The 21046-nt window shown below is 37.1% G+C and overlaps 1 protein-coding gene across 8 annotated transcripts in view; it reads right to left on the minus strand.

The window, feature by feature from the left end:
• OSBPL8 (oxysterol binding protein like 8) overlaps nucleotides 1-21046 on the minus strand; it is a 79998-nt gene that overhangs the window by 8103 nt on the left and 50849 nt on the right. For all 8 annotated transcript variants that reach the window (XM_088164967.1, XM_014891941.2, XM_014891938.2 and 5 more), the window contains 15 exons: nucleotides 17568-17638; nucleotides 14154-14234; nucleotides 13278-13379; nucleotides 12416-12619; nucleotides 8660-8744; nucleotides 7363-7534; nucleotides 6611-6845; nucleotides 5052-5236; nucleotides 4281-4362; nucleotides 3515-3613; nucleotides 2985-3081; nucleotides 2528-2626; nucleotides 1697-1794; nucleotides 936-1025; nucleotides 258-394 (listed from right to left, as the gene is read on the minus strand). In XM_088164967.1, coding sequence (XP_088021093.1) covers nucleotides 258-394; nucleotides 936-1025; nucleotides 1697-1794; nucleotides 2528-2626; nucleotides 2985-3081; nucleotides 3515-3613; nucleotides 4281-4362; nucleotides 5052-5236; nucleotides 6611-6845; nucleotides 7363-7534; nucleotides 8660-8744; nucleotides 12416-12619; nucleotides 13278-13379; nucleotides 14154-14234; nucleotides 17568-17638 — 1837 coding nt within the window. The remainder of the gene's footprint in view (nucleotides 1-257; nucleotides 395-935; nucleotides 1026-1696; nucleotides 1795-2527; nucleotides 2627-2984; nucleotides 3082-3514; nucleotides 3614-4280; nucleotides 4363-5051; nucleotides 5237-6610; nucleotides 6846-7362; nucleotides 7535-8659; nucleotides 8745-12415; nucleotides 12620-13277; nucleotides 13380-14153; nucleotides 14235-17567; nucleotides 17639-21046) is intronic.

Below are 21046 nucleotides of genomic sequence, written 5' to 3' on the forward strand. Positions count from 1 at the left end.
TTATAGGATAAATAAATGGACCACCCTCCAAAGAGAATACTGCCATTTTAATAGATGTTTTACCTACATTTTTATCAATATTTCCCTGATTGTAAGGTATATAAATAATGATCTTATATTTAACAGTGTTACTTTCTTTTATCATCAAAGGCCAGTATCATCAAACATGGGAAAGTAATGATAATTTACTTCTAATTCAGAGAAGATTACGAGTTCTATTTTGGCAAAAGAAATGCATGGTTCTAAAGTGAACTTACTTCTCTGACTCGAAGTCATCTTGCTCTTCAAACTTCACAGTGTATCTATGTAATCTACACTGCTTTATATCAGATGTTGGGTTCCAGAATGTCTCTGAAACACCTGTCTTCTTGTCACTAATAATAACTTCACTGTCCTGTAACAGATATGATTGGTATCTTTATTGTAATTATCTCAAAAAGTGCCAAAATAACAAAAAAGCAAGGAATAAGCCTTTTTTTTTGTAGGAAGAATTTATTTTCTTTCGTATGCATGTAGTTAAGAATAATTAGATACGCTAACCTTAAAATTCAATTTCCACCTTCTGTGCTATGTCTAGCTTGGACCAGAGATGCAATGGAATCATTACCACATCCAAAAATGAGTGATGCCATGTCACCTAACAAGAACTGAAACAACCTTAAATATTTCATGCTGGTGCCATTAAAATTCTTCACAGTACTAATGCATATAACAATATAGTTCATAAGCTTCATTGTGAAGCAACACTTCCTTTTCTTCATAAACTATTTTAACATGCACTTTTCCACCTTTTAAGAGCTGCAAATAGAACAATGCTGATTCTATACTTTCTTGAATGCTTTCTGCAAAAGCAGTATTTAACATTTTTTAAACATGAGTCCTTTTTGTTTTTAACCACTATTTTCACTTGTCTTGTTCTGTCACTCACTACTTACCCAGTGACCCTCTAAAAAAGCCAGAACTTCTTTGCCAAGCTTAATTCTCCCTGATATTTGGTTAACACTGTCATTGTTACCCAAAAAAGGCTGCAAAACAAAAAGAGATGGTTTCATGTTTATTTCAATAACGTATTATTTTTATGTTTAATCTTAAGGAAAAATGTGAATTTATGAAATGTGCTGTAAACAGCCCTAGTATCTTTAATATGTACCTTCTACCTATTAATCTTAAAAAAAGTCTAAGACCAGAGTAGGTAATTTCTTCTTCCCTTCTTAGAAGATTTTCTGAATAAAAGTGTTGTCTAACATATGTGGAAAGAAAACATAAAATAATGCAGAAAACAGTGACACGATATCCTGAAGGACACAGTCATTTGCTACACTAATTTTACAGCTTTGCCAAGGGCCATTTGTTACTAGAGATTATCTGTTGTAGAAACAACAACAATTGCCAGGGATTTTCTTTGGCCTTTTCACAGGCTGCACATGTATCCTGTGGACTGACAAGGAAAATTGTCAGTTAACATAGGCTCCCAAATTTAATGTTTCCCCCATAATTTCAACTAAATACAGTTTCCCTCTCCATGTGTACACTTGTTGAAAAATGTTTTTTCAGCTTTAAATCAGTTTCCACCTCAAGGATGGTAACTGCATTTTTCAGAAGCCATCTAGAAGTAGTTCAGAAACCTTTGTATAGCTTATATGAGCAGACATTATGTTGATTCTCCTTCTTGTGCCTACTTACAGCATTCACTAACCTTGAGTTTGAATTCAATCGTTGCACTGTAGCCAGTTTTCTCACAGGTGATGTTGACTATTCCTCCAAGCTCTAAGGTCATTGTTCCATAAAGAATTCCTTTATGAAGAGAAAAGAAGAAAAACAAACAAAAACGCTCAGCTAAAACGAGTGTTTTTAACTGAACAAAACCCCTCTGTTACTTGGGTACAATTCCTAGCATAAACATGCTTGTGCCAAAGGAAAAACTGCATTTTGAGATTATCTTTCCCGTGTGATTCTGTGTATACTGAAAGGGAATTTTGGAGTATATTGGTAGACAACACTGAGTACGTTACAGCTTAAAAATTAGCAATTATGCAATCTATTTTGCTATTAATGACCTTCCAGATAACTTCACAAAGCACTGACCCATTTCCCATAGTGAAACTAAGGACAAATGTTCATCATTTACAATCAAATCACACTGTGGTGTAGATACTACATTTCTTTTCATGTTTACAAGAGGAAAATAGTGGAAAAGCTCAAAACTGCTCTAAAAAGAGGCAATTCAAACAGTAAATTAATGTCATGTAGTGGCAGATAACTATATATATGCCCTATGTCTTACTAGTTATGAAAAAAAAATCTTTTCCTGTGTCAAAAATGAAAACATGGCTTAAAGAACAGATGTATTTTTCTCCTGATAAAATTTGTAGAAGCCTAGAGCCACCAGTGTTGCCAATGTTCAGAATACTGTCCTCCAGATGACAGGCTCGAAACCAACAGAGCACGTTATTTAGAATAACTATTGAGAGTATCAAACTTATTTTCTCATAATCTTGCCATCTAGAGAATAAAAAAAAACCCCTACCTTTACAATGGGCATATGGCATTGTCATTACATAATCCTCTCCCCTATTTAGAAACGTTAGCCGTCCTTCTCCATCTAGTATGGCAGATAATGAATTCCCTGAAATTCAAAGACAGACTGTTACATTTCTCACCCTGCAAGACCACAGTCAACATTCCCTTATAACTAAGCAATACAATTAAGAACATCAGTATATTTAACACTGCAACCTATCCTGTCTAGTGAAGCCACTATAATACACAGTGTCTCTAATTAAAAAAAAAACAAAACAAAAACACTCCAAAAACAGAAATTAAAGTTCTGAAGATCAGTAACAAAAACTTTGTAAGGAAAGGATAATACAACAACCCAAACACTGATCCTTCTAGCAGCCTTCTTCCATCCACAAAACACAGTTCACATGCACGAATTTTGCATCCCTCAATACAGGTACAACCAAAAAATCCCCATTATTTACCATAGAATTTTGATTTGGCCAGAATGCTACCACTAAGGCAAAAACCATCCTTGCGGTTGCTAACATAGAAGGCAGATATTGGAGGATGATGTGACACCTGTTAGAAAAAAAGACATATTTGAGAAAAACAAAACCAAGCAATATAGTAAATATAGTATAAACTTTGAGCTAATAACGACAAGGCAAAATTCAGGCTGCACATATTAGAATGCAGTTAATATATGCAAAGTTTGTCTAAAATCTTTAGACATAAAGATCAAGCAATCACCTACTGAATTTTAAGAAAATCAGCACCTGACTTGTTCCAGGGGAAGAGGAACAGAAATATTGGAAACACCTTCCTCCCTCTCTCTCTTTAGGAAGGCACACTTAAGAGACAGCTGTAAGAAAACTATGCTCACCAGGAGAGGTTTTAGGATATTATTTGTACATTTCAGTACATTTTCTGAAACTCCCATAGTATTTAACTAGCACAAATATACAATACATTTATTTTTCTTAAAATTATTTTTTCCAGTTTTTGCATCTACCTGTTCTGCAATATAAAAAGTCTTGCTGTTTGTCCTTGGATGAATCCACATGCAGCGGAAAAACTCTCCAAGTATAGGATTGTACGGCTTTTTTAGTCCCTAAACAGAAATTAAATAGAGTAACCACACTGTGCATGTGCACAAGTCACAAAACATTTATCAGTCTATCACTGAAGACACATAGGAAAAAAAATTATCATAATATGCTAAAGAACATGGTACTTGACTTAATCATTTAAATACTATTCTCAATTAGTCTGCTCTTCATAATAAGGAAATTTTCATACATTCAGTATATCCACTAAACTATTCTACACATAAAGACACACAGATATAAAGGTTTGGGTTTTTTTGCAGAAATATGATAGAGGTTTTGTCTGATACTTTCTGTCAATACTATTTCCCAACAACATGACTATGAAGAGTATTTAGGGCAAAGCTAAATGAAGTGGTGGAAACATTAGTCCTCCATTTTCAGACTGTTATCACTGAAGAATGGTAAATATAGAACTGGCTCAACTTTATCAAAAAACATTTAGTTCACTTTCTACTCCAAGGGACAAACACAATTGAATATAGTCTATTTTAAGAAAGGCTAAGGACCAAAAATTTCCATGATGTATTTGTGTAAGCAATGAAAACTTAACTTTGCTTTTTAAAAAAATGCATTAAAATATAAATTTAAAATAAAAACTTACTCCAGCATATTCCTAAGTCCTCTAACTAGGCATAGTGACTAAAGACAAAGTAATATGTGAAAGTATACCTTTGGCTTTTTGTAGAATCCTGATAAATACCACTTCACTACTTTTTTCATGCGGTTGTAAGCATTCTCTTCAAGAGCAGCTCTGTGGAACAGAACACACAGATCAAGTATCAATATTGCATCATTTATAACATGCTATCAATTGTTGTGACATATCTTGAATCTATGAGACTAAAACAAGTCTGTGATTTGCACTACTGTAAAACTTTCAGCTCAACCTCACAAAATTTAAAGTTTTCAAATAATTGTCTGAAAATTGAAGTCAAACAAAAATGCCTGAAATGATATTTCCATATTTGAGTCTGTTCTTTTTAACACTAAATTCTGTCTCACCCCTACTCAAGTTCTTCCATTTATAGGTTACTACTTTTATATCTTTTTACTACCAGCCCAGTTACATGCAGAGCTCTGAGCTGAATAATATTTCAATTTACAGTCTTTAATTTATTAGCTACATTTAGGCAGGCAACTGTAAATCTGGACAGAACATTGTATTTAAAAAATTAACTAGTATTAGTTTCTCATTTTAAATATGCTTCTTGGAGAAAAAGAATTAAATTAATTTTCAGAAGTCTTACAACCAGTCTTCAGAAGCTAAACCAGAAACGCCTGCAACACAACTGCTATTAAATTGTAAGAGGGGCCAGGCTGCAAGATGTGCCATATGAGCTCTCAAGGCAGTCAGCTTTCAGAAAATGACAATATGTGACACTGTTACCTATTTTCATTTAAAAATTGTAAGAATGAAAACCAGAGACAGGATTGACTTACTCAGACAGAAAGTCTGCATGGTAGTAGTAATCAGACAGCTTGTCCAGGAAAGAGCGAGGTTCCAAAATAAATGTAGGCAGCACAACCTTGGACAAGTCCATTCCTGGCCGGACTTGCTTCAAGAGTGTCCAGATCAAACTTTTGTTTTCTTCTGACACTTCTTCTGTCTGAGCAGCCTCACCTGCCTAAAATGAGCCAAAAAACTGCTTACAGAAAGGAGAAAGCAAATAATCCTCCAGAAGACAGATCAACACATTCTAATGTTGCAGTGAGAATGGGAAATGGATACTTAAAATATACCACTCTGAGATGCTGAAGCAACTATGGAAGTTAGATCAAGTTTCTATAAATACACTTATGATACATCTTTAATGAGGTATTATAGATATCCTATTCAGCATTAAAAACTGTATTTGTTTTCATCATCTCTAGGCTGGAAAAATTTGAGGTAGAATGTTGCTCAGAAACCTTTCCTTAGTCCTTTCCTAGGAATCAACTGCATTACTCTCTTCTCATGTGAAGGACTTATACACCAAATGGCTGTTCTTTCTGCCAGCTTTTCTCAGCCATAAAAGCTGGCATGTCTGTGCTTTTCACTTCCTTGGATCAGTCAGCAGGATCAGTGGTTCTCCTTAAAAAAATACAATACTTAGGGATAACTGAGCAAGACCAGCAGCCACACCCCATGCTCTTTCTGTCCAAGAAGAGGGGAGATATTATCTCATATAGTTTCTGAAATCAAGAGTAGTGGTTGTAGGAAAAGCAAGGAAAGGCATCCCTTTTTCCACAACAGTTCTAAAATGCATACTCAAAAATTTGTCACTTAAAACTCCTCAGCTTTTCCTAAAATACTGCTTTGTTTAGGCATGGTACTAGAAAGCACAAAAATGTAAGATATGCAAGTTCCATGAATATAAAAAAAAAATCTCATGGTTATTTCTCTTCATGGAAAATTTATTTCAATTGATTTTAATTATTTCAATTTCTGTTACCAAGATTTTTGGTTTACAAATCCCTGTCGTCTTTGCCTGTATAGGCAAATATATAAGACAACCTGCAGAAGTGGAATAGCAGCTCTACGGAATCATTAGAATGCAAGGTGACATCAGAAACACAGCAAGCCTTCCACTAAATTCTGCAGACTACAACTGCTTAATTCTCTCTTGCAGGGAAAAAAAAAATAACGTGTCAGGTTGCATTCAAACCTTGAACTCGAATATTTTTACTTGAAGAAAAAGCAGGACTAAGTTAATAAAACCCAAACAGAAGCAACAGCAAAAGAACAAGTAGTCATGATGAACTTCTGCTGCAGTTGGCCCTTTCTATACCTTCTGTCTGAGCAATACACCAGGTAATTTAATTATATCTGTTAAAATCTCATACATTAGGCACATGAGTGGCAAGGCAGAGCAGAATATGGGTGAACAGAAACTCTTCTATACATTATTGCTGAAAATATGAAAGCAAATCCTGCAAGTCAGCTTTCAAGTGTAGTCTAACCCCTAAAATATCAGCTATTTGGAGAAGCCACTTGCTCAATACATCAACAGCACTTTTACCTCCCCAAGTTCTTCATGACTCTGTTCTAAGTAAGTAGTTTCCCTGATATCAATTGGTTCTGGATCGACATAAGAATCATCCTGTCGCTCTGATGTGTCGCTGTCGCTTTCTTCACTTTTCCCCAGTCCATCGTTATCAGATTCCTCGTGGTCGTGGTCATTTTCCTTATCAGACTTGTCAGAGTATGTATCTTGATCTTTGAAGTGATGCCTTTCAACTTCACTGTCATTTAACCTATTAAAAACAAAGGCCAAATGAATCTTGAACTTTACACAATCATTTCATTGTTTCCAAACCAGGATCTTAATAAAATACACACCAAAATTGCCAGTATCAAGCCTGAGGTGGCAGCAGTGTCAAACTAGCCTTGCTGGAAACATATAGGATGTATACTCTTTCGACTGAACTGCCAAATGACACTGATGAGCTTGGGACATCAACCATCTCTCTGAAGCTAACAAGAGACACCAACTTAAAATTTTAATTCTTTCTATTTTAAACAGTTTAACTGAATACTTAAACCTATGGATGCAATACTCCAAGTTCCTTGGGCCAAACTTTCCCCTGGATCCACTTTGCTTAAAAAAAGATTTTTTTTCATTTTATGTGCAGGGCATAAAACACACTGCAAATAAGTCATATAAAGAGAACTCAGGAGCAAAACAAACTGCAGCCTTAGCCTCTCTGTGGTAAAATCATCACTCCAAGGTTCTGCTAAAATTCAATCAGGTTTAATAATGAATTCACTTACGGTAAGTTTTCTCCACAGTGCAAGTTGTTAGCACGAAGCAGACCATAGAAAGAAACATGAGTACTGTCGGCTGAGGAGTTCAAATCGTGTTCTTTACCTTCCCTAATCATTGTACGTTTAAGCAGACTTGAACATTTCAGTGCCAGCTCCAAAGCATCCATCCAACACCTGCCTAAAGACAAATTTAGTATTAGATTAAAAATTAAGGATTTAACAGAACTATATCACTTCTGTTTCCTAACTGGGAAAATTAGTCCTTTGGGCCTGCTTGCATTGCCTTTGAAAACACACTTCAGAGATGTTCTTTGTTACATGCATTGGATCTTACAGTCTGGTGTGGACATAGGAACAACTCACAACCACCTAGCTTCAGTATAAGAGATGCTTCAGGGCAGGACAAGCAAGGTAAATCATGATTTTGTTTGAGCATATTCCAGTATTTCTTCCTTAATGCAAGTCTGGTTCCACCCAGGCCATGACTGTGGAATGTCCCCAAAGTTGCCTGCAGCCCTGCTCTAGTTCTGAAGACTCAGCAACTGCATCATTTGGCAAAATGTGCCAAATAGTATGATAATCGTGTGGAAAAAGAGCTATAATGATAGTGTATAACATTTCAACTGATAAAAGCAGATATTCTAATTTTCTTTGGCAAAACGTAACTGAAAAAAATTATGTGTTCTCTCCCCTTCTTACTTCTTTCCCATCTAATCTGTTTCTCAATACAGAAAGCAGAGAGAGTCCTATTTTTGAAGTCTGCAAGGGTATGCTTAATTAACCAGTAGATGAAAAGCACCTGCTAGAAAGAGCTACACAGCAGTCTTAAATTTTTTTTCACATTGTAACTTTAGAAAGTAGTTGCACTGATCACCACCTTCCCAGTGAAGTGTGTTTACAGAACTACATTTTGAAGAAATTTTTACTGCTAGAGCTCTGTGCAACTTCTGCACTTAACACAGAAATGCTTTAATAAGAATACACCCATATTTGCACTTTACAAAGGCACTTGATATTTAGACATACGTTAATACAGCTAAATCACAGATAACCCTTTCCTCCTCCTCCTCTACCCAGTCAACTGCAAGGAGTTCAATAACTTTTCCTTCAGGTCAGTATTCTCCTTTAATAACCATGAAAAAGTACTACTACCAACATAACCAAATGCTCTAAATTAAAGGAGAACCTTAACAACAATTAAACTGCAATCAAAGTGCTGTAACAGACATGATAAAACAATTGAAACCATCTCTCTCATAACTAACTATTGTCACTGCTGAAAGTCAATGAAGTATCTTTTTACCATCTGATTCTGAAGCAGCTCGGATGATCAAGTAACTGCTGGGCAATGGCAGAGTTATAGCACCAACTGCTTCACCTTTAGGACCCTTGGAATACACAAAACAAGAAACAGCATTAAATATTTTAATTCAGTTTTACAGTTTATCATTCAATGTAGTAAGAAGCTGACACACTGCAGGGCTATTTACTGTCAACTCAGCAACATCTAATGAAGACATGAATGGAAAGATAGACAGCCCTCTTTCACTGGATTTCTTCTTCAAAGACTTAATTTCTAAGTTACAGGACCCAATTCAAGCCCACTTTTCAAAAGAATGGTCTTTGAGATAAAAAATTTAGTTTTTGGTTTGGGTGTGGGGTTTTTTGGTGTTTTTTTTTTTTTTTTTGGGAGGTGCATTTTTTTTTTTGGTGTATAAATGAGACTTGGCCATAGTTTTATTTTCACTATGAAGTTTTTAACACTTCACATAAAAAAAAATAAATTCAAAAGACTTTTCCATTTCTGTCAACCTTCATTTTGGAACAAAATGTTAAATAACCATTTTAAGTCCCTTCTAAAAAAACTTTATCTATGAAAACTTTAAGACAATTGATAGGTAAAGAGGGCTGTATTAAACATACTTGAAGCTATCGCTGAAAGCTGAGTTAAGCCTGCCTAACTGATGAGTTAACATATTTTGATCTTTATTGATTTCCCCCAGAGAAGCCTAATGGAAAGCCAATATAAGACTTAGAAGAGGGAATTGGAAAGCCAGCAGAAGTTTTGAGCAAAAGCAGATAAAGGCAGGTAATTTTAGAAGCAAGCAAATGAAACAGCCAGAACGTTTCTGAGGGCAAGAAGCAGGAAAAGGAGTGGTCTTGGTGGCACTTAAATACCAATACAGACGAGCTAGTGCTGGTGTAAATGATGTTCAGAAACTCCCAAGGAGTCAATATAAAGTAACAGCAATTGGGTGCTAGAAACGAGATTCCAAACCTCAGTTGAAGGAGCAACACTAGGATTAGGAGTTGTGGGCACCAAGAAGCAAGAGGGACAGCCCCAATGCATGACCACTCCTCACCCCAAGGGTGGGAAGGCAGGGAAGAAGCCCAGTGTCACCTGAGGAGGGGAGAGCACCACACCAGGCAGGGGTGGCAGAGGTGCTGGGGTGCTGCCAGCACCCTGCAAAGGCCTCAGCCACCAGAAACCTTGAAACTCTCGGGTCACAGGACACTGGGGCAGACTAAGGGCACTCTTCTGCTCATGAGATCTGCCCTCTGGGTTTATACTTTGGGCACTTACTCTGTACCAACAACTACAATTTAGAGGTGAAGTGTGGTTTTGGTGTCCGGTTTTGCTTTTTTATGACACGCAAGAAAGTTACACTCCCTAAGTGTTTTAGCAATACATTGATTAAAATCAAGTCAGTAATTTTTAGCAAAGATTTAAGTAAGTTGACTTATTTTATATAACTGCTCATGGATATTGATTTCCTCTAATTGGTTACTGTTCCAACAACACTGGATACTTTTCTTTGATATCACCCATTATGGTTTCAAAACCAACTTCCAGTAGTTAGTGATCTGTACAAGAGGCACATTAATTCCTGCTTGCTGGGTGACTTTATTTGGATTGTCTCTGTTTCTGATGGAATGATGCTACTACTCCAAGCCAATGGTCAGATTAAAAATTCCATTAGATTGAAAAAATGTTGAAGTTTACTTTTTACAGAATATTCATGTCAGGAAAACTGAAATGCCATGAACATTGTTTCAAAGAGAACAATGAAAACTGGTACGCAGTCACCATGGCTGAATTTACTCATAAAAAATTATTTGCATTAACTTTTCTAATTACTAATTGCAGAAAACTGAAATGGCATCAGGACCAGGCACACAAGGAAGATGAACAAGGTACAGTGCATCAGCTACCTCACAGTGCAGGAGGAACATCAAAGACCACAGCAAGAGGCTTAAGGGAGCATGTGAAGTGACTGGTCACAAACTACTGCAGAAGAGAATTTGCAGTCTGCCAGAAGGACACACCATGGGTAGTGTGTTCAAATGAGATCTCCTGCAGTACTTATACCTCTATCCATGTTTTTAGCAATGCTATCTTTCTGCACTAACTGCAAACAAAGCTCACTTTGCCTTGGACTTGAGGCTCTTTCTGGAAAATCTACTCTAGATCAGTCAACTGCTATTACACTTATGCAAGTTTGCCTCGTGATAATAAATCTGTAACTAGGACATTATGATTGACTAGGTAAACAAGGCAGAAAAGGGTTTCAACTTAAAGGCCTTTTATCTAATAGAATCCAGTAATTCTCAACTGCAAATAGCCATACCAAAATGAACAAACGCCACTCCAGCTCTCAGCACATTTAGAATGGACAATATCAACTTGTTCAGGTTCAAAATTTGACCTACCTTAAAAAAGTAAAAATCTGGTAGGGCATGTCCTCTAAATTCTAAATATCTAGTTAAAAAAACAAACAAATCCATTTCTCATTGCCAAGCAATAAAGAAATATAAGACTGATTTGTGATCTCCTGCAGACAGGCCACCACTTTGCAATGTATGTATATATATAATAAATAAAGCACATTAACACCAAATGCTATACCTTTGGAAAAGGATATGGAGTTTGTGTTCTGCAAATGTGAGATCACCACTAATTACTGAAAAGTTTGCCTAAGCAACAATAAAATAAAATTATTCAAAAGAAACTACAAGTGATTTGATCTAAGTTTGGTCAACTTAGATAACACTGATAAATTATCACAATCCAGAATGACCACAAGCATCCAGAATTATACTGACTTCCTTAAGAAAAGGATGACAAATTTAACACAGCATATTCTACAGATGTGACAATACATCTTATCGATTTAAGATCTAGAAGAGGTATTGTGAGATTGTAAAATGTATATTTTAGAGGGTATAATTATAACAAGGGTCCTAATATTGTACAGTAATTTCATCTAAAGCAAGATGTTATTTTAGAAGGAAAATATGTTCACTTGTGCTGTGCTTCCACATCCCCTCTCCACATGTAAACACAAAACAAGGACTAAAATAGTTTATCAGATTACAAACAGTGAGTAAGAGCAAGCATTAAAGATCCTTACAAGATACTGAAATAAACCTTTGTTCTGCAGAACACACCTGTGCTTTTCAACACAGGTAAGAGCTGCTCACAATATCATGCCATGTATGACAAGGCAAACAGACAGGGGAACTGAATGAAAACATTTATCTTCCTAACATCTTAACAAAAAGGAGCAGACTTGGCTAACAAGTTGCAATATGAGCCGTTATTGCCCAAGCAAGTAATCTGCTTTTTGACTCTGACAAGTAAATTGAACTGAGGTAACATTTTATTACATGAATACAGAGTTGGACACCAAGAAATGTTTATAACAAAACTCCTTTATTCTAGCAAATCTCACCTTAATTTCTCAGATTTGACTGATGTAAAATATAACATTAAACACTCATTCCTTTAATTCATGTGATTGTCAGTGATGGCATTAACCTTTTTAATGTCAAACCTTGGCACATTCCACACTTCTGAAGCTCTTTAAGTACACAGAGCAGCATAAATCAAATACTTTTTCTGATGAATGGGACTATATGTTGAGGACTTATATTCACAATCAACACAAACCACTGAAGTTGAGACAGAAAACACAGTTCAGCTTTTCATTGAGGTTGTCTTTACTTGTAGCTGATTAATGCTAGTCATCCCTTAAGAATCAGGCATGCTACCACTAACCTTTGTAGCCCATATGGTCTGCTCCAAAGGATGAAAAAGTTTGAAACAAAAGCCATCTTTTTTAGAAGGCCTCTCGATGAGTTCACAAACGTTCAGCAGCACTGTTCCTACCCACTGGTCATTTTTGGGAGTTTTGTAAAGAAGCAACACTCCTGGTTTCAGTACACACCACAGTTTGGTCCAGCTTTTCAAGGTACCACGAATCTAGAAGATAAATAGTTACAGTTGTATTTCAATGAAGTCAATACCAAAAGTAGCTTTTATTTCAAAGCAAAGTTTATCAGGTCTTTCAAAAGTTTACACAGGTTTATTAAAGAATACAAAGGTATGCTTGTTCTTCTGTCTTGAGGAATACTCAGTTCTACAAATGGGTATGCACACATCCTGATATGGGAAGTATGACAATTCAACTGCACTACTGCTGATAATATGAACTGCTGTCTTTAAGACAGCAGTACCAGCTAGTTCTTAAGAGAGGAAAGGAAAATTGCCAGAAATACACAAAGAAACCTGCATTCAAATATCTGAGTGAGTAATTTTGGCAATTGGTACATATGTAACAGAGCCACTTCAAAGGGTAAAATGAGAAGAACAAAATGAAAATTGCAAAGCCAATTCATCCCAAGTTGATGGCTATGCACACAATAATGTGACTAGGGTGACTGCAGTAAATGGGAGCTAAGTTCCTCTATTAGTCCCCTAGGATTTGAGCACAGAGACCTCGGGATGCAATTAGTGGCTGCTGTGCCTGTAGAAAAACATTAACAGCAAGTAAAAGATTGAGCCTTTTTCATTCTGGCCAGAAAGCAGCAAGCAACTAACTGCTCCATCTTCAACTCAGGTTTCACACTTGGATTCTGACCTTCAGCCAGTCAGCCATAACAATAACTGCGGGGTCCGTGATCGTGCTAAGTAATTCTTTCGTGGCTCTCTTCTTTTCTTCTCTGTAGTTTTTCTTCTGAACCTGTAAATAATAATAAAAATGTTTACAATGTCATGGCCATAAGCCAGTTATCAACACAAGAAGGTATTGATGGATACAAGTTGAGGAAAAACCTGCTAAATTCAATTTGCACTACAGATACAGCAAAACGGTTTTAAAACAGAGAATTTGACTTCAAAGAGCGAACAGTTACTTCAAAAGCAGCTATGACAGCCAATTTCAGATTCTTCTGCACTTCTATTTTAAAACAGAGGACTTTTAAACTCCTGTAAGTATCAAAGGGGAGGAAAAAATCAACCAAACCAACGTACAGGTACATTATCTGATCTGTGGTCTTTACCCCTAGGAGAAATTTGCAGAAATTTATCTCCCTCATTTAAAGCCAAATAATTTTACATTTCTCCTGAAATGTTATCTACCAAACAGTGGAATTTGGTCTTGCTACAGTGCAGAGGGAAGAAGTAGGACAAATGCATTTAAATTGCAATTTTGTTAATTCCATTTATCATTTCATTGCATGCAGATGTCCTGAGGCCCCTGCCAATCTGAAATAATCTATAATCTTCTGAGTTATTCTACAATATTGTGCCATTTCTAAGACTGCATTATTAAAGCCATTATTCAAGTAAAAATACAGTAAAATTTGAAGAGACTCAATAGCCCAATTTCTCACAATACTTAATGATGAGACTTAGGGAATATTTATTTGGCACTTTTGTTTTCTTATTAGAGAAAAAGGTAAAACTATGTGAATGCATTTATAGTCCATGAGGATTTACTAGGAAATTAACTTACCTTGAGAGATTCTTTTTTTGTAAGTTTGCTTGCAGATTGAGAGATGTCCTTCTCAGAGCCATTGAAAAGCTTGGATTCAGACTGAAATTCACAACACACATAATAAATAAATTATAATGATAGATACAAGAATATATTGCTGATGCTGGCACTTGAGCAAGTGTTTAAAGTGCAATTATGTTTGCAAGATTCCCATTCCCTCTCACATCTCTACTGCTTCCCTGTTAAAAAAACCCAAACAAACCAACAAACCACAACTTTTAACATGAGCTGTTCACCACCTATTCATGGAGTCTCTTTCTGTAAGGGTTTTATGGCAAAGAAGTCTGAGGTTCCTTCAGAAGCAGCTGACCCATACACACTAAATAGTTAGCTCATAGACACGAGCTCACGTTTACTAGACAGCATGCTTGAATAGTTAGGCATTATTTTAGCAGAGAGAGGATGTTTTAGGAGAATCCAGGTGTTTTAATATAGAAATCACTCCCAGGATATATGAATCAGAATACAGAATCAGCTGTCTTCTTCCACATTTTGACAGCTCTAGAGGCACTTACCCTGTGACTCATGAAGGAAAATACAGCCTCTTCAGTCTAGGATTCAGAGCTGTGTAAATCATCAGAGTACAACTGTCCACTAATGGCACTTGTTCTGCTCCTTGCACCCTAATTCCACGCTCTGATTACTTTGTAAGTCATCTTCAAGAAGCTCACGGTGCCATCAGGCAGGAACAAGAGCCAGGTTTGTTTGTGACACCCAAGTCTTGCTCATGCAGGACAGTGAGCTGCCTCAGCACCACATGATTTCTCCCCCCACCTCTCCCCCATGTCTTGTAAGGTTCAAAGTTTACTCCCAGGGGCTTGTTGCCTACTGGTTGAAAGGGAACTCAAGCCACCAAATATTCACTTTGGGAACAGCACTCTTTAGGGGATGAAAAAAAAAAGGGAGAGAAACAGGAGCCTAAGAGGAGTTTATGAGAGTTTTCATACCATTCCTATTGGAGGTCAGAGAACATTAGGTATTCAGTATATAAAACTTCAGATAAATTACAGAGTTGTATTTCTTTGTGCACTGAAACACAAGCCTAGTGGACCCAAAATTTCTGCCTTGTCAAAAAAAAAAAAAAAAATTCCAAACTCAAAACAATGTAACATTCTAAACTGTGTATTCAAATCAAATTCAAGGACATTTTATCAAAACTGACACTCAAGATGTTCCACATTTCAAATCTCAAACAACAGTACAAAGTCTATTCACTCAATTCGTATTTTGGAATACTATAAAATGACAGTCAAAAAATATGCAAGCTTAGAGTAAAACTTACAGCTATAATAAAAACAGTGCATTTGAGCATTCTCTTAACTCACAGGCTGCTCAAACAAAAGACACAAAGCCTAAAGAGTCACAAGCTGTACAGAACTATTTAACCTGGATTCTACTTTACATCTTTAATTCAGAACTAAGACTTTACAGGAGTCTACTTAGTTACTGTAAAAAAGATATGTGCAATAACAGGCAAAATGTAATTTTAGCTCAAAATTTTTTTAATGATAAGTTAATGTTCTTTAACTTCTGTATCTGCCTTGGAAAAATGAAGGAAACATCTTGTAATAAAGGTATATTCTTGACACTCAAAATTTCACTTTAAGATGAGTGTACAACTTGAAATTAAATTCCTCTCTCTAGAATTTAAAGGAAATACAGTACTTTAAATGTAGTAACAGAAGAGGGGAAAAATGATTATCACTGTCACATAAGAAGAGGTAATGAACTCATTATGCAAGCTATAATGGAACAACTTAAGCAAAACATTCATAAATATTCTAGTTGCTCACTATCAGAAAGCTAAGGCAAGCTAAAGGTCATGCATAGAAAAGCCCCAAACCAGGCAGTTTCCCAGGCTACAAAAACTCATTTTCTCATTGTCTCAGTTTTAAAGCTCATTAATATGACACTGAGTGAAGGTCTACATTTAGCTGTTCAATGTTATGAGAAAGGTCAGTGATCTGTATATTTTTAAGCCAGTAATCTATTGTATCTACTCAAAGTGGATAGGATAAAAAATGTAGAAGAAAACGTTTTAAGAGAACCTGCTGAAACTCCCAGCAAGGTACATTCAGTACAAGATTCCAGGCAAGTCCCATCACTACTTTTCCATTCTCCCTTAGGAAGAAGGGATGCTATTTCACTTCCACTAGTAAAATCAAGCCCTACATGCCGCAATTTAAAAAAAAAAAAAAAAAAGTGAAGAACAACATGTATTAGCAGAAGTAGTAATGTTGGTCTCATCTTTGACAGAAAGACACAAAAAAATGTAATAGCAAAGAACCCAAAGACTTAAGATCGTGTTAAGACAAGAACTAAGAAAAATAAATATAAGGGAGAGGAAAAAGGAATTGGATAGTGAAAGATAAATGATTCTTCAGAGTCTAGAATAAATCCAAGTCAAAGGAGATCATAATAACTTGATTTCCAAGTCAAACGGATTTTGAGGTTTCTGGACCAATATAAATATTTTGATCACAAGAAAGCTGGGTGGTAAAGGATACTTCCTTGATATCACTGACAAGTGAGGCTCTAGGATGCAGAAAAGCAAAAATATACGAAGTTTTGTAATTCCAAGTCATGTGTAAGACCCCCACAGTTTGAAATGCTTAGCTACACACAAGACTGCAGCACGAGCTGCAGAACCTAAACTGCTTATCCCATTGCAATTTCAATGACACCATTTAAACCTGGAAATGCTACCATCATCTTTAAGTCTCTTCGTTTTCCTTCAGCATCTTTGTAATGTTTCTTTTTATGTCTCTGATCTATCAAACACCACACAAAAAAACTGTGTTCAGGCCTCGAGTGCAAGCCCCATCTCCAAGGGGTGTGGCTGCCTGTGCCCAGGACAGAGTGCTCTGAGAACTGCTGTGTGCAAAAGCAGCAAAAAGCAGGAACTTCCCCTTTTACCCTGGGAGCTAGCTGTGCTCTAGATCACATCATCACCTTCCAGAGCAACCCACAGCTGCTGGACCCCAACAATCTGTTTAAGTGTATGTTAGCACATTTGCCTCTCTAAAAGACAGTGGAAATCCTAGCAGAAAATAGAACACCACGCAGCTGATAGAGCCTTTAAACTGTATGGCAAGGCAATTTAAACTCTATGGCATGGCAACATCCCACTCAAAGATGACAGGAAGAAGACTTCATATTTAATTTTCACTGCTTTGAACCACAGATTTGGATGTGATGTCATCCTAGGAACTATATAAAGAGATTCCCTTTAACCTTGATCTATTGCTGAATGTGAAGAGTAATCTTCAAGATTCTACAACAGAAGTTAAATACATTTGCCTTTAATTAAAAATGTGTAACTCCTTTACATATCAACATTTTTAAGACAGGTTAGGAAGTTGTTCTCTTTACCTTGCTTTTTGACATAGAATACGCCGAATCATCTTTATTTTGTGACGTATCATCCTTCCCTCTGTCAAAACCTTAAAGAGAAAACAATATTGTTGCAAATGACTTAAATTCATCAACAAAATATATGTGAACTAGCTTTTGAAATAAATTTGCCAATGTGTTTAGCATAAAAAAATACAAGTAAATCAGATTTTCAAATAACATATACATACCAATCTGTCTCATCAGTTGAAAACATAACAGCTACTACCATATACACTAATTTAATACTTGGCACTAAGAGGCAAGAACAGTCCACGGCATTTGGATAATGCTGCACCTGATCCAATAACCCGATGAATTGTAAATATAACATGCCAAATTTTGTCCTTTTATTTTTTCATTCTCTCCTACTTGCAAATGCAGGCAATAGAGAAGAGCCCTAAATAAAGTCCTTTTTTTGTTTGTTCATTTCTGCAGTTTTCTATAGCTAGTTAATTGTTAAATACTACCTACATGAAAGCAAATCTGATTAAAATCACCAGTCAGGATATTTTTGCAAGAAAAAGGAAAACATTAGCCTTGAATTTATACTATACTATACCACTGACACTGAAGAAGCATAACTACAAGGCTTTATATTCAAACAGTTGTCAAAATCCCCTGTTTCTCTCCTGTGACAAACCCCACACTTCTCCAGTATCCAAAAAGCAAAGTAGGTTGGTGTTCGTGTGACAATGGAAAACAGGGACACAACTGGTATGGGTGCTGCCACATAGCTGCTATGTGCCAGAGACTATATACTGAGAACCTGGCACCCTCTCAGAAAAATTGCCTACTGTGCTTCCAAGTCCCATCTCACTCATTGATCCATTTTATTTGAAAAGGGTGGTGGCAGCACGGAGCTTTTATAAACAGGAATAAAACAAATTGCACAGTGCATTTATCCGAGTAAGTCAGTATGTCATCATTTACACACCCCCTGGAGAGGAGGCAGATGAGACCATCAAGTCATGCACGGATTTCAGGCAGCTGAGAAGCCTGGCACAGGGGTGTCCAAGAGCTGTGCCCATGAGAGGGCACTGCACCAGCAGGGACACCCTGCACAGCATCAGCAGGACACTGCACCCTCCAACACCACACCAGACATGGCACCAGCAGGCACGCTGCACCCATGGGCACCACCAGTGCTTTGGAGCATCCCTCTGGGCATGGTCCCAACTTTGAAACAGAAATTGGTATTCTGATCCCTGAAATGAGAAGACTTACCAGAGAAACTCCCTGATTTCACATTCTTCAAGGGAAATTGTGTATGTAAGGGGAAACTATGAGCTCTGAAAGGATTTTTAACTTTCTGTAGCAGTGTTGGCTAGTTTGTCCATAGTAGAAATTCTTTTTTTTCTTACTATTATCTTCAGCCTTCCATAACTTATAATACCTAGAAACTCTAAGGCAGAACTGATTCATTTGTCACAATTACACATCTTGGGAAGGTTCATGGAGTTAAAGGGGCATTAGGTTGATCTCCAGGTTACATGAGAAATCTCAGGATTCCTCTTGATTTTGGTCTGGTAATCAGTCTTCTGGGGATTTTTCTTCCTTTATATTTATTATCTTGTGCAGATACCCCTTTTTAAGACCAGATTTTTAAAAACTACATACTGCAGTACAATATCTCATTTTACTTTCACAGAAAGGAACCCCTATATGCCTTTACAAACAACTTTCACACATCATCATAGAAGCACCACCCGGGTATAGTTCATTAAATCCTTCATTTTTAAATTCTTCCAACACACCTGCAATAGATTTGTTCAGCTAATGAAAACCTATAATGTAGAAGACTATTTGACAAGAGGGAGAAGTACCTTGACATGCAGGTTTGAGGTACTAGGGAATCCGCAAAAAATCCAGACACCAGAAGCCACATTTCCTATATAATACCAAATGCAAAAGCACATTTTCTACAGCACTAGTTACCAGGCATGAAACAAAACAAAGGTTGTTTAAAGCCTCAGAGGCTACACTTGCCTTAGTTCACTGAGAAGTTACTGGATTCAATGCCAGACTTAGGCAGTCACACACCAGAACCATAGCAGAGGCTTCCTCCTCATCCCGTGCCCAAATGAAATTCCTCAAAAGGAATCAAATCCCACTGAGAATGCAATGCAGGCATTTTCTAACGACTTTCCCACTTGTGTTTATTTAATGGCACATATAGAAGCCTTAGTGAGGCGGAATCAGCAAGGAAGTGCTAAGTCAGGATTGTTCTTACAGACGAGAAGTTGTAATTCCAAGCTTGCTTTCTAAAGCACAACAGTTTTAAGGACTTTATACACCCTTATCCAACAGACATACATTTTCTATTTTCACAAGCAAGTTCTGCATCACCAAGAAGAGATGAAACCAGAAAGAACTATTCTGTCCCAGAGAACTGTACATGAAGAGCAAAGTTCAGTTGCATTTCCATGAATTTCACTTCCTTGCTTTCAGTGCCTGGAGCTGGAGAGGTGTGTGTGCCAGCTGACTGATGAACTTACCCACCACACAGACTGTTCCCCTCCTCACCCACAGCACAGAAAGAGGCTCTCTCAGGGGTTCATTAGCAAAGCCAAGTCAGGGTGCTGCACCTCCTGGAACACCTTGCACTTGCACTGCCCCATCTCGGTCTGTGAGGAAACCCAGTCAGACAGTTTTGCATCCCCCACCATCCTACTGGTAGCCTCCCTCTGTGTGGAGGGATAAGCTCACAATACAGACAGCTGTCTGGGGCAGACACTGCCAGAGCACAAGAGGTTAGAAGCAGGGTGCAATAAAAAGAAAGTGTTTCAAGTTTTTCAATATTTATCAAGAGTGGTTTTGGGCTTAATATTTTAGCTTACTTGTTCTTTCCCACCTTGTAAGTCAATCAGCAGCTCTTTAATGAAACAACCTGAGCTCACATTTCACAATGTAGAAATTCAGGTGTTGAAGCCAGTCTCTTTCAGTAATTTCCTCTCTGTTGAATCCTTTGAATTTATTTATCATTTTCTACCTACAATCCTGAAAGCAATCTTTAGAGTTAGGAGCATCCCTACTGAACTCTCTAAAGCAGTTCTGAGCATCAACGACTGTGTCCAGAGCAACACTACATCTTAACAGACCAGGGTGACCTTCCTTATCTTAACAGCACAGGTGCCACGGGCTCTGAAAGCTGATCCCAACGCCAGAGCAGTCAGCCACAGTTCATGGTATGACCTCAGAAAACAAGGCAAACTGTTCATTATGCATTCCTATTGTGAGCACTCAGCATTTCCTCCAAAATTTGCAGGCTCTTCCAAACATGCAGAAAATCTGCATTAAAACTCAGAGCTTTCAGAGAGATTTAAGAGCCTGACAGAGAAACCAGAACCCTTGCATACAAGCGGTCGATGAAACAAAATCAAACAGTGCTGCTTTAGAGATTGAGACAGGTTATGTAGCCAATACCCCCCTCAAAAAAAACCTTCAAAACACTGTTG

Source organism: Sturnus vulgaris, chromosome 5 (genome assembly GCF_052056855.1).
Source record: "Sturnus vulgaris isolate bStuVul1 chromosome 5, bStuVul1.hap1, whole genome shotgun sequence".
Taxonomy (NCBI): Eukaryota; Metazoa; Chordata; class Aves; order Passeriformes; family Sturnidae; genus Sturnus; species Sturnus vulgaris.